Source organism: Erpetoichthys calabaricus, chromosome 3, assembly GCF_900747795.2.
Source record: "Erpetoichthys calabaricus chromosome 3, fErpCal1.3, whole genome shotgun sequence".
Taxonomy (NCBI): domain Eukaryota; kingdom Metazoa; phylum Chordata; class Cladistia; order Polypteriformes; family Polypteridae; genus Erpetoichthys; species Erpetoichthys calabaricus.
Genome location: NC_041396.2, coordinates 96,538,888 through 96,552,917, shown reverse-complemented (window position 1 = coordinate 96,552,917; position 14,030 = coordinate 96,538,888). Strand labels below are relative to the sequence as shown.

Below are 14,030 nucleotides of genomic sequence, written 5' to 3'. Positions count from 1 at the left end.
TTCAGTTGAATTTGATGGCTGCCCAGCATGGACAGCCTGCTTCAAATCATCCCATGGAGTTTCGATGATATTCAAGTCAGGGGACTGTGACAGCCATTCCAGAAGATTGTACTTCTCCCTCTGCACGAATGCCTTTGTAAATTTTGAACTGTGTTTTGGGTCATTGTCTTGTTGGAATATCCAACCCCTGCGTAACTTCAATTTTGTGACTGATGCTTGAATATTATCCTGAAGAATTTGTTGATATTGTGTTAAATTCATCCGACCCTCGACTTTAATAAGGGCCCCATAGGATAATGGAACCTCCACCAAATTTTGACATTAGGTAGCAGGTGTTTTTCTTGGAATGCGGTGTTCTTCTTCCGCCATGCAAAGCACTTTTTCTCATCACCCTGCCATACAGATGTTCCTTGTGCAAATTGCGCTGAATTATAGAATGATGTACAGATACACCATCTGCAGCAAGATGTTCTTGCAGGTCTTTGGAGGTGATCTGTGGGTTGTCTGTAACCATTCTCACAATCCTGCGCATATGCTGCTCCTGTATTTTTCTTGGCCTGCCAGACCTGGGTTTAACAGCAACTGTGCCTGTGGCCTTCCATTTCTTGATTACATTCCTTACAGTTGAAACTGACAGTTTAAACCTCTGAGATAGTTTTTTTGTAGCCTTCCCCTAAACCATAATAGTGAACAATCTTTGTTTTCAGATCTTTTGAGAATTGCTTTGAGAATCCCATGCTGCCACTCTTCAGAGGAGAGTCAAAGGGAAGCACAACTTGCAATTGACCACCCTAAATACCTTTTCTCATGATTGGACACACCTGTCTATGATGTTCAAAGCTTAACGAGCGAATCCAACCAATTTGGTGTTGCAAGTAATCAGTATTGAGCAGTTACATGTATTCAAATCAGCAACATTACAAGGGACCCATATTTTTGCACAGCCAGTTTTTCACATTTGATTTAATTTCATACAACTAAATACTGCTTCAATAAAAATCTTTGTTCAGAAAACACCCCAGTACTCAGATGTTCCTAGGAAATTAAAGACATACTACTGTTATCTTTTTTGTTGAAAGTAGAGTAAATTATTATGCAGGCAGAGATGGGTTCCCAAACCTTTTCATATGACTGTATATATAGAGATTTGTAGCTGGAAATCCACACATATCTTAAAATAGTTTTTTATTCCTAAGCTTTTGATTCCTACCAGGAATATTCATCGGAGGAAAATGATTAGACTTACAGGAACCCAAGGCAGTATATATCAAATAGAGAGTGGAAGAAATTTGGATTGGCGGGGGGGAGTAGGGGTTCAAAGGGGGTTGGTCATAAAGTCTTATTTATTATTTGCATGTTCTTCTTTTCAGGCCGGCATATGCTGGGTTCGTGTCCAAATGTCTTCTAATGGCATTTTCATTGGATAGCAACGTTTCAGCCAGTTCTGTACCAGTTTTAGTATTAGCCTTGAATTTTACTTGCTCTGAGTTCCATTTAAATGTGTGCAAGTTCCTCTGATAATGATTCCTAGTAGGAATCAAAACCTTGGGAACCAAAGATTCAGTTGCTGCTTTTATGGATTTCCAGCTACAAATATGCAAACTGTATCACAGACTTCCCGTTCAAGTATATATATGTTAATATGTATTTTTTCTCCCAATTGTGCCATTCAGGGAGGACTAAAAGCAGTGATCTGGACCGATGTTTTCCAAACTGTAGTCATGTTTGCTGGACAGCTAACAGTTATTGTTGTGGGAGCATGGCGAGTGGGTGGAATGGGAGAAGTGTGGAAAATAGCACAAGAAGGCGGCCGCATCTCTGGTATAGAGTAAGTATAAAATATTGACTTTCTTTTTTCTATGTACTTCAAATGAGGCAGTAGTATAGAATATGTATAATAGTTCAAACAATCAGTATACTTTTACTTATTCAAATAATACCTGGATTATTCAAATAGTGTAAAGGACTGTAGACCCACAGCCATTTACAGCTGCCTCTAAAACAACAATAATACTCCAAATAACAATACGTACTTACTCTGACAGATTTCTCATTTTTCTAATCTTTAACACTACAATATTGTAATATCATAAGTGCTACTTCTGCAGAGCTTAGGTTTAAGCAGTATTGGCCTTATATTTGAGCAGTACATTATTTAGAGTTTAGATTTTACTTTAACTTCTCATTAAATAAAAAATGGAGCAAGTATTACCTCTTTTGCATTTAATTATTAAAAAGCACATATGTGGACTATGCTAATTTAAGCTGCACATGTGTCACTGTATACATAACACTTGGCTAAAAAATGTTTATTTCTTGTATTTACAATTACTGTTAGAACAATTTATTCACAAAGTACTTGTCACTGTTTTCAGACCTTTTGCTTTGATACTTGGTATTTATTATTTTTTAAATCAGTTTTAACCCAGATCCTTTTGAGCGGCACACCTTCTGGACCTTGGCATTTGGAGGAATTTTTATGATGTTAGCACTGTATGGAGTAAACCAAGCACAAGTGCAGAGATACCTGAGTTCTAAAACTGAGAAGGAAGCTATCAAGTAAGCATATGTAATGGGAAAAGGAAACCACTTTTTGGTCATGTAGCAACAGTATTTTCCATGAGTACTGGAACAGTAAAGTCAAAATTTGTAATTTTAGTATATACTCGGACAATTTGGATTTAAGAAGAAAGAATGGATATGAGGATAAGACTTGGCAGGGAACATAAGCATTAGGGCAGTTCATTTCCCGTTGTCTCCTGTTGATTAGCTGCTTTTATATTATTTATTTATTTATTTTTGTACTTTATTTTTTTTGTAGTACTTTTTTACATTTATAATGAATGTACCACATATAGTTTGTTTTAGCTTTGGTGTTTGCTTTTTGGAGTCGGTAATCAAAAATAGACATGAAAATTAAAGAGATCGCCATAAAAAAAATAAAAATAAATTAATCACAATCGCAATGGACAGAGAGAAATAAACAATCTATAATATGTTGAATAGAAACCTTTTGGTGTACGTGATAAGTAGCCATGACTGGATTGACTAAGGAAATCTTCAGCTGAAGGAAAGTCAGAGCTATGAAAAAGCTCAAAATGACTGGTGCTGAAGTAACTTTTAAATTCCAAAATATAAGAGTTAAGGTATTAATCTAATCTAACTACAATCTACTGTTTATAAAACATTATTAACAGCAAAGTTATTGAGACCACAATTATCATTATTACAGAAAATAGAATAGTTGGATTAGAATTTCTTAAAAAGTAAGTAGATGAGCCAGTAAATGTCTAGAGGAAAGCTTTGTGAACAGACAAGACAAAAATAAACCTCTACTACGACAAATTTAAAGTCAGAAGAAAGGAGCGTCAAATCATCCAAAACATTCCAATTTAATCTCTAAAATATGATGAAGGTAATGTTATGGCTTTGATAAACATGATTGCTTCCAGGCCTGGATCATTCATCTTTTTGATAAGATAGCTAATCATTGTAGCAACAGAATGATTTCAGAAGTACTGTATATAGGACCTTTTTTTGTCAGAGGGAAAAAGTGGAAAAATTTAAATTGACCCAGTTTCATGACACATGTACAGTATTTCATCTCCTAATACCTATAAAGTCACAAGTAAAGTTGTGTATCTAAACTTTGGTATTGTCAGTTTATTCTGTTACATAAATTTGCTTGAAGTATAGGACTAAAACACACTGTAGCATTATTGTAAAGCTTGGGAATAAGAGGTCATTCTGTTCTTTTGCCTCATGTGTCAGTTTTCATCTCAAGTCCAAACTACTGGAGTGCTTCGCTAAAATAGTAACTTTGACTTCACTGTTCCAATGTTTATAGCAGTGATGGTACAGTATGTGTTTTTTTTCCAACACTAGAGTAGTATAAAGAGTATTTTTACCATATTAATGCTCATATAACTTGTATTTGCATTTTTTAAAATAAATGTGAAAAGTGAATGTGTTAATAATCAAATAAATATTGGTGTGTTGTACTGAATAATAAAATCTACAGTATACCTGCTTTCCACAGTTAAAGATTGTGGGAACCAGAGCCTATCGCTCTATCAATAATCAATTCATTATTTCAGATAGTTTTCATGATTCTAAAAGCTTAAAAGCATGGAATTACTCTCATCACTGTTTTAATAGCCATTTTCCTGGTTTTCTCAGGATAACTGGTTGCACTTTCTAATCCTTTCCCTCTACTTTCTGAAGTCCTGGATGTTATTTGGGGTTACTCCCATTCTTTTCTTATCATTTGGCACCGTCTCAAATTTTCTTCAGCCTCCATCTTGGTCTCATTTCCTCCAACTCCAAGATGCTACATCTCTTCACCCAGTTGTTTTTGCATTTCACTGTAAATGCCTAAACCATCAAATTTTTTTTTATCCTCATTACAACACCTGTTTCCTCCCAACAGTCCTTCTCTCAGCATTCATCTTCTTCTCATTCTATGACACTTCACAGATTCTAATCATGACCTCTACATTTATTGGCCATGTCTCATTACCATAGAGCATATTACTTTTCACACAGCTTTCTTCTCTTCTCTTTAGAAGTCAGAATCGGGGCACAGTTCCCTGAATTTCTTTAAAACAAACTTCTAACCCTTGCTATCACTGTTGTGCCTGAACAGCACTGTGTCCACTTAACTTTATATCTAAGTGGAAGAACTCCCCCACAACTCCTTTGCTGATATCTTCTCTTTACATTACTACATCTTGTATGCATCCCCTTTTTACATCCCATGCATTGTATTGATTTCCTCCCAATACATATGATGCACATACATGAGCACATGCATCTTCATTTCGTCTTGCTCCTTGGTCTTTCCTGCATTTACCTTTTGATGCTTTTCACTTCCAAAATGGCAGTCCATTTCAGTATATTCTTGTGCAATTATGCTTCAGTTTCTGCCATTAATGCTAGGTCATCTGAATACAATTTCAGTCATTGATGCAATACTCTGTTCGCTACCTTTATCGATGACATTAAAAGAAACAGGCTCAGAATGGATACATGGTGGAGCCTTGTCTTCATCTCAGAGCTTTCTCTATTCAATCAGATTCCCTGTCTACCATTGATGGTTTCTTTGTCACTGACATCACAGCAAATGCTAACCATTCATCAACATCTAACTTTCTCAATGCCCACCTCACCACCTCTTGTGGCATCCTGTTTACATACATTATCATGATCTAGTAATGCATAATGCAACTTCCTTTCTTTGGCCAGCCAGTTTTCTTACATTTGTCTGATACCAAACATCTCTTCTGTTGTTCCCCTCCAAGGAATGAAGTGAAACTGATCTCTTAGTAATCTGAGTGCTATCTTCCCTTCATCCATGATTCATTTCTCTTAGCACCATCACAAACAACTTTATTACAAGCTCAAAAATCTTGATTGCTTAATATAACCAGCTTTGCAATGAATCACTGTTTTTCCTTTGTATCCTTGAATGAGAACACTTCTTTTCAAGTGTTCATGAATCCTACCTTCACCCACAACTATTTTGTACAGGTTGGACACCCATTGAAGTCATTCTGCTACCTTCAATATTTCAAACACCACTACAGTTGTGTTTACTGCTTTACCTGTCTTCATCTTTTTTCAGAAGCCTACAGCTTGGTCCATCCATTTTCTCACAACAAAGGTCATTATGTCTTTTGTTCTCCTCTTTCAGCCATTTCTCTATGCCTTCTTCCAGGTATCCTTAAGTCCATTAACTTTAACCACAATGTTCCTTTCAACATTTTTCAATCAATTTATTCCTACTATTTTCTATTTGTTTGTTTTTCCTTCCACTTTAGGTTCCTGGACATATTTCCTTTTCTTTCTCATTCTGTAGCTCATTTTCACACTAATAGCTCTTGTACCATCACAACTTCAGCTCTAGCATTTTATTTTGTATAGTGTTTTATATCTAGTGTTTAACCACCAGTACCACCTCTAACATGCCTATTCAAGTTTCCACCCATTACAATCACTTTCTCCTATGGCATTCCAAATATCACTTCCATCAGCCTGTCCCAGAAGTCATCTTTCTCTTCATCGTTTCTGTGAACCTATGTGTCATTTGTTGACTGTATTAATCATACAGCAATCTCCTCACCCTCTTCTATCCCTTTGTCTGTCTGTTTTTCAGACATCAGTATACCAACCTCAGCATTCCTATCACATTTCTCCTTCCAGAAAACCTTGTGCCTATTACTATTCTCCTTATGCATTCTCACACCTTTATCTTCACACCTCACTTCCTTTAGGCAGCACACATCTATTCTTCTTTTGTTCAGGACTTACACCACCTCTCTTGTTTGTTTTTTTTTTTCCCTTGTCATCATACACCCAATATTAGAATGCCTCTTGTGTGTGTTTGTAACTATAGTCATGCATAATCTACAATGTTTGCAAAGATAGTACACATTCACATGTAGCATTTTAAAGCCAGTGATACTCCTTATCAAGGATAAGAGCTTGTGAATGGCAAAGGTGCTGACAGAACAGTGTTTTCCTGTTTACAAGAAAGTACATAGCTTTTGATATATGCAGTTTTAGAATTGTATTCTATTGTATATTTTATTAAATGTTTTGGTTAAATCTGAGAAATCTAAAGAATACAGGAATAGCAGTTTTAATTTGTTTCTATTTCAACTATTTTTATGTTATATGTATATTAAACTATCCATTTCTACTTTTGCAGGTCATGCTATTTAGTTTTTCCATGTCAACAGATTGTCCTAGCATTGGGATGTGTAATGGGTCTTGTGATGTATGCACAATATAGAGAGAATAGCCCTCTGGCTAGTGGATATGTCAAAATGCCTGATCAGGTTAGCATCTGGTGTTTGTTGAAAGCACTTAATATATTCATGGTCAGACATGTCTTAGAAAAATTTGACTACCTACAGTAGGGATGCTCCGATCAGGTTTTTTAAGGCTGGTAACGATCACTGATTTCATTTTACTTGATTGTCCAATTCAGATTTTTTGGCTTTGTCCCTTTAATGTAGGACATATGAGCTTAACGTGAAATGTTTTTTAAAGTATTAATGTTGGTATTTTTATTATTAAATTATAGACTACAGGTGTAAACTGTTCTTTTTTAATTAACAAAATCAAATTACTGTATGTAGGCTTATTGTTCAATGACCATAAAAGTACTAAAATAGATAAAATTTCCTTACAATACATTAACTAAGAAAATATATACAAAATATTTACCCATAATACAGTACATATCTATCTATTATAAAAAAAAAAAAATCTTGGGTCGAGATATGATCATCTTGTTGAGACAATTTGAAGTCCCGCGAGACAAGGAAGTGAGACAAAAGGACAGCTGCTATACAGGCTTTTAAATGATCGTTGTGCAGTGCGACAGGCAGATCATGCAGCACGGCAGCAGCAGCTTCTGTACAGGCTTTTAAATGATCGATGAGCGACATACAGATCACATAGCAGAGGCAGCTGCTGTACAGGCTTTTAAATTATCAATGCACAGTGCGACATTCAGATCACGCAGCAAGGCACAAGCAGCAGCTGGCTTAACACTAGAATTACCAGAGCCTACGAAAAAACTCGTATATCCGGCCCACCTTAAATCGCTTCTTAAATCCGTTCACACTTCTCCGCCAGCATCCTTTGTCCTCTAAATGTGCTGATAAAAGACAAGCTGCCAGCAGCCGGCTATTCCATCCCCCCACCGACTTAGAACGTGAGCGAAGTTTTCCCAGCTCACGCCTTGATTGATTATGTGGGAGTGAAGTGGAGTTCTACAGTGGAAATAACAGATCATTATTCTAAAGTAATCGGTGTAAACACATTGTTAAAACAGAAACTTTTTCATATTTTAGTAATAAATGTTACAAAATGTAGTAGGCATAAACTATAGAATATATAAAGCCCGAGTTCCAAAGATCAAATAAACACTTTCACAAAAGCTTCAAGAATGATTCAACAGCTTCTGTGGCGTAGTGCGCTAAGACTTGCCTCTTAGCGCAGAGCACCTTTTCCTTGCCTCACAGACCTCAGTTCGATTCCCCGCTGGGGATGAACTGTTGCTTTTTTTTTTCTTTTCTTTTAAACCTCAAACGGACATAAAATTTATACATTGGTATGCACTGTCAGTTACTGAGATCGTTATATTTTCATGTGGGATGCTCCTTTTCAAATATTTTTTTAACAATTGAGACTGCAATTAACAGGAACAACTGTCCTTATAACTTATTTTTAAGATCCATAATACACAGACAGACAGAGCACTGCGTAATAGAGAGACAGACAGGCAGAGAAGTCACTAGATATATAAATAAACAGGGAAGCCACGTGTACTGAAAGAAAAAAAGAACATGTGCGTTGTCCCTGACTCTCTAAGTAAGATCGGGGGAGGGGTGATGTTAGAGCGCCTGCGCTTATTCAGTGCAGCTGGGACAACGCACATGTTGTTCATTTTTTCTTTCAGTACACGTGGCTTCCCTGTTTATTTCTATATCTAGTGACTTCTCTGCCTGTCTGTCTCTCTATTACGCAGTGCTCTGTCTGTCTGTGTGTTATGGATCTTAAAAATAAGTTATAAGGACAGTTGTTCCTGTTAATTGCAGTCTCAATTGTTAAAAAAATATTTGAAAAGGAGCATCCCACATGAAAATATAACGATCTCAGTAACTGACAGTGCATACCAATGTATACATTTTATGTCCGTTTGAGGTTTAAAAGAAAAGAAAAAAAAAGCAACAGTTCATCCCAAGCGGGGAATTGAACTCAGGTCTGTGAGGCAAGGAAAAGCTGCTCTGCGCTAAGAGGCAAATTTTAACGCGCTACGCCACAGAAGCTGTTGAATCATTCTTGAAGCTTTTGTGAAAGTGTTTATTTGATCTTTGGAACTCGGGCTTTATATATTCTATAGTTTATGCCTACTACATTTTGTAACATTTATTACTAAAATATGAAAAAGTTTCTGTTTTAACAATGTGTTTACACCAATTACTTTAGAATAATGATCTGTTATTTCCACTGTAAAACTCCACTTCACTCCCACATAATCAATCAAGGCGTGAGCTGGGAAAACTTCGCTCACGTTCTAAGTCGGTGGGGGGATGGAATAGCCGGCTGCTGGCAGCTTGTCTTTTATCAGCACATTTAGAGGACAAAGGATGCTGGCGGAGAGGTGTGAACGGATTTAAGAAGCGACTTAAGGTGGGCTGGATATACGAGTTTTTTCGTAGGCTCTGGTAATTCTAGTGTTAAAGGACAGCTGCTGTACAGGCTTTTAAATGATTGACACACAGCGCAATATGCAGAACATGGAGCTCGGTAGCAGCAGCTGCAAGCCAGCAGCTGATCCGTCCGCATCTCCTTAGTGTGCGTTCATCCCCACCCCCCATCACAATGCAAGCATGAAACTTTATCTGAAATAAAGTTTAATTAAAAAAGATAGTTTTCACCATTTCTTTGACATAAAAAATATATATTGTGTGCGTGTGTGCGTGTATAGAAATATATACACTAGGGAGTTCACACCCTGCTCGTTTCCCTCGCCAGCCCCCCCAGCCTGTGCTACGCACCAGCCACTTCACGTCTCTGCCACTCGCGTTGTGAAGAAGTGATCTGAATGCACCCCAAGGAGATGCGGTTGCTCCTCCGTAACCCCCTCTTAAACGGTGATACAATGGGAAACAAATACAGCATTTTTTTAACCTCCTCTTTGCTCGATCAGCTGCTGGCTTGCTGTGCCGCGTGATCTGCATCTCACGTGGCGCTTCGAACAGTTAAAAGCCTGTACAGCAGCTGTTCTACTCTTTGTAGGACAAAGAGTGCAAATTACACTTTTTGATGCTTTTAAATGTCAATTAATTTTCTAAATTGAATCATTTGATGAATAACAAACTGGTGAACTGAGCTTTTAATGGTCTCTTCCTTTGAAAGTGGACAAGGTTTGTTTTTTATGTTTGCATAAATTTGTAGTTTTATTTTTTGCAATGCTTCCAATTAATTTTTAATTTATCTTTTAGATGGTGTTGTACTTTGTGATGGATGTTCTGCAGGACTTACCTGGATTACCAGGTCTTTTTGTGGCCTGTTTGTTCAGTGGATCACTGAGGTACTGCATTGCTCATTTCAGTTTAACTTGTGTGCTTTTTTGTGCAATAGTTTAGCTTATCTATGTGATCAGTGCCGTCAACAATCATTGTTATCTGTTAGACATACTGTACTTATTTTCTCTTTCACACTTAATTTTCAAGTTAAGATAGTCCAAACTGTGGAAGTAACAGCTACATAGAATAAATGTGAAAATCCAGAATTTGACAACTGCAGTTGTTCATATTTTGGTATCCTACACAGCAGCCCACATTTCTTGGGCCGCAGATCCACCAATGTATGACTGGAAAGTACAGTAGAATCTTTTTAAAGCAAGAATTCACTTGCTGAGTTATGGACACATAGGTTCATTCAGTCTGCTCACCTTGAAGTCTTTCACACAAATTGTAGGCAGTGAAATTCAGCATTTTGAAATTTTTTTTAGAATTTTCCATTTTGTGTTGAACTTCATCTAAAAAAACAACTTGTTTTATAATCATTAACATGCAAAGCTTAGAGTTCAAAAGTTAAAGTCGGACAACAGGGGATGCTATAAGCAGTAGCAAAAAAGGCAGAAAGTGAAGATAATCTATAAAACACTAGATATAAAAACACTGTACTTGAAAAATGCAAAGATGTGACCAATCCGATGTGAGCTATACAGTAATTATTTAACTTATAGTGTCACAAAATTGTAGGAGGAGATGAAATTATGAAATTGATCTCTTTTTAAAATGTTTCTGACATGGTCCTGATGACTTAAAGTGGCTATTTTTCTTGTCTGCACAGGCGTTAAAAAGAGCTGCTCCATTTCATAAGTATAAACCCTAAAATGTGACGAACATAGTAAAAGCACATACAGTATGTCATATATTTGAATAATTTAGATGAATTGACAGCCGATACAGACAGTTCAGTTAATTTTCTAATTCTGGATTTGTACACTGCCCAAGCAATAGCAACATCTGATCACTTATATTACAAACTTGGAAGACCGCTCAACAAAGGTTGTTTTACACGAGTTCTGAAATAAGAGTCTAATGTAAAACTGAAAAGATTGATGTCACACATTAAGCTTTAAAGTTTAGACAAATGTAAAAAATAAATAAATAAATTTGAACATTTTAAAGCACCAAGAGTATGTTATAGTCATATGAAAAAGTTTGGATTCTTCTTCTTTGTAATTCTTTGGATTTTTGTTTATCATTGGCTGAGCTTTCAAAGTAGCAACTTCCTTTTAATATATGACATGCCTTATGGAAACAGTAGTATTTCAGCAGTGACATTAAGTTTATTGGATTAACAGAAAATATGCAATATGCATCATAACAAAATTAGACAGGTGCATAAATTTGGGCACCCCAATAGGGATATTACATCAATACTTAGTTGAGCCTCCTTTTGCAAATATAACAGCCTCTAGATGTCTCCTATAGCTTTTGAGGAAGTGTCTGGATTCTGGATGGAGGTATTTTTGACCAATCTTCCATACAAAATCTCTCTAGTTCAGTTGAATTTGATGGCTGCTGAGCATGGACAGCCTGCTTCAAATCACCCCATAGATTTTCAGTTATATTCAAGTCAGAAGACTGTGACAGCCATTCCAGAACATTGTACTTCTCCCTCTGCATGAATGCCTTTGTAGATTTCGAACTGTGTTTTGGGTCATTGTCTTGTTGGAATATCCAACCCCTGCGTAACTTCAACTTTGTGACTGATGCTTGAACATTATCCTGAAGAATTTGTTAGTATTGGGTTCAATTCATCCAACCCTTGACTTTAATAAGGGCCCCAGTCCCTGAACTAGCCACACAGCCCCACATCATGATGGAACCTCTACCAAATTTGACAGTAGGTAGCAGGTGTTTTTCTTGGAATGTGGTGTTCTTCTTCCGCCATGCAAAGCGCTTTCTGTTATGACCAAATAACTCAATTTTTGTCTCATCAGTCCAAAGCAGTTTGTTCCAAAATGAGTCTGGCTTGTCTAAATGAGCATTTGCATACAACAAGCGACTCTGTTTGTGGCGTGAGTGCAGAAAGGGCTTCTTTCTCATCACCCTACCATACAGATGTTCTTTGTGCAAATTGCGCTGAATTGTAGAATGATGTACAGATACACCATCTGCAGCAAGATGTTCTTGCAGGTCTTTGGAGGTGATCTGTGGGTTGTCTGTAACCATTCTCACAATCCTGCGCATATGCCGCTCCTGTATTTTTCTTGGCCTGCCAGACCTGGGTTTAACAGCAATTGTGCCTGTGGCCTTCCATTTCCTGATTACATTCCTTACAGTTGAAACTGACAGTTTACACCTCTGAGACAGTTTTTTGTAGCCTTCCCCTAAACCATAATACTGAACAATCTTTGTTTGCAGATCTTTTGAGAGTTGCTTTGAGGATCCCATGCTGTCACTCTTCAGAGGAGAGTCAAAGGGAAGCACAACTTGCAATTGACCACCTTAAATACCTTTTCTCATGATTGGACACACCTGTCTATGACATTCAAGGATTAACGAGCTAATCCAACCAATTTGGTGTTGCAAGTAATCAGTATTGAGCAGTTACATGCATTCAAATTAGCAAAATTACAAGGGTACTCAAATTTTTGCACAGCCAGTTTTTCACATTTGTTTTAATTTCATACAGCTAAATACTGCTTCATTAAAAATCTTTGTTCAGAAAACACCCCAGTACTCAGATGTTCCTAGGAAATAAAAGACATACCACTGTTATCTTTTTTGTTGAAAGTAGAGTAAATTATTATGCAGGCTGAGAGGGGTTCCCAAACTTTTTCATATGACTGTACATTCAAAATTTGAATTAATTTTGACTCATCTGTTAAATATTTATCTTTAATATGTTTTTAACTAGCTAATGATGCAAATATTAGTCTTACAATAACAAACGTTACAAACCTAAGAGTAATTCCCTGACCAGCCAGATTTTAAAAGCATGTTGTTAGAAAAACAGCTTTAAAAGGTTTGTTTAAATGAAAATATCATTAATTATCCTGAATTCACTGATTCAACAGAGCAGATATAATAATGTTTGAATATAAAATTTTTAGTATTGGTTTTAGGTAGTGTTTTTGGAGAGAATCCCTGTGTCTATCGTGCATTAAAATTTATGCCCTACATTCTTTTTTTTTATAGTTATGAATGCCAATACTAGTTTACTTAAGTGATAGCTGGGTAAATACTTGATAAATGTAGCAGTATTTTAAAGCTGTTGTTACTGTTGACATTTATACAGTTTGTATTTATACAGTATATCTTATATTCTGTTACAGAAAAAGAAGTCACATTGTTCACTTGAATAATGGCAGTACCTTTTAATTAAAAGTCATTAAATTAAATTTTTGTTTGTGCCATTGTATCAAATAGGTATCAAGTATCATAAAATTTCACTGGCATTGGTATTGAATTCAGAAGTTGTAGTATTATGACATTCCTACTTTAAGATGTGCCTTGGATATATGTTTTATTAAGGAAGCATTCAAGGGTGACCCTATTTTTTTTTTTTTTTTAATTTATTTTATTAAGTAGTCCTGAACAGTGTCCCAAATCCCCACTGTAGCCCTCATATTTACACCTAACAGTCTGCTACAAACCAAAACAAGTAAGAGAGAAGGTTTAAACTTTTTATTCATGCATTATAGATTACTTAAGATTCCTAATGTGCCCAAAACAGAAACAGTAAAATGAGTGTCCCAAAATATTACCAATACAATCTTGCATCCATAATGCCTTGTGGCTGTTCATTTTAGTAAGCTGAGTGGTGTCTAACCTGATATGACCTCACTATGCTTCTCTATTAGCTTAAATTTAAGCCAGACTTGCGCTTTCTTGGTGTACCTCTTGGACCAGCGGGGTGGCATTGTGTAGGGCCAGCTCCCTAAGTTCAGGCCTCATATATTCTTTATATATATTTATATATATTCTTTGCCC

The 14,030-nt window shown here is 36.4% G+C and overlaps 1 protein-coding gene across 1 annotated transcript in view; it reads left to right on the top strand.

Annotated features, from left to right (window-relative positions):
- Nucleotides 1-14,030, top strand: part of slc5a6a (solute carrier family 5 member 6a) — a 143,646-nt gene that overhangs the window by 86,240 nt on the left and 43,376 nt on the right. Inside the window, exons 6-9 of the mRNA XM_028797206.2 lie at nt 1,674-1,828; nt 2,419-2,559; nt 6,710-6,839; nt 10,020-10,108. Of these exons, the coding sequence (XP_028653039.2) occupies nt 1,674-1,828; nt 2,419-2,559; nt 6,710-6,839; nt 10,020-10,108 (515 nt within the window). The remainder of the gene's footprint in view (nt 1-1,673; nt 1,829-2,418; nt 2,560-6,709; nt 6,840-10,019; nt 10,109-14,030) is intronic.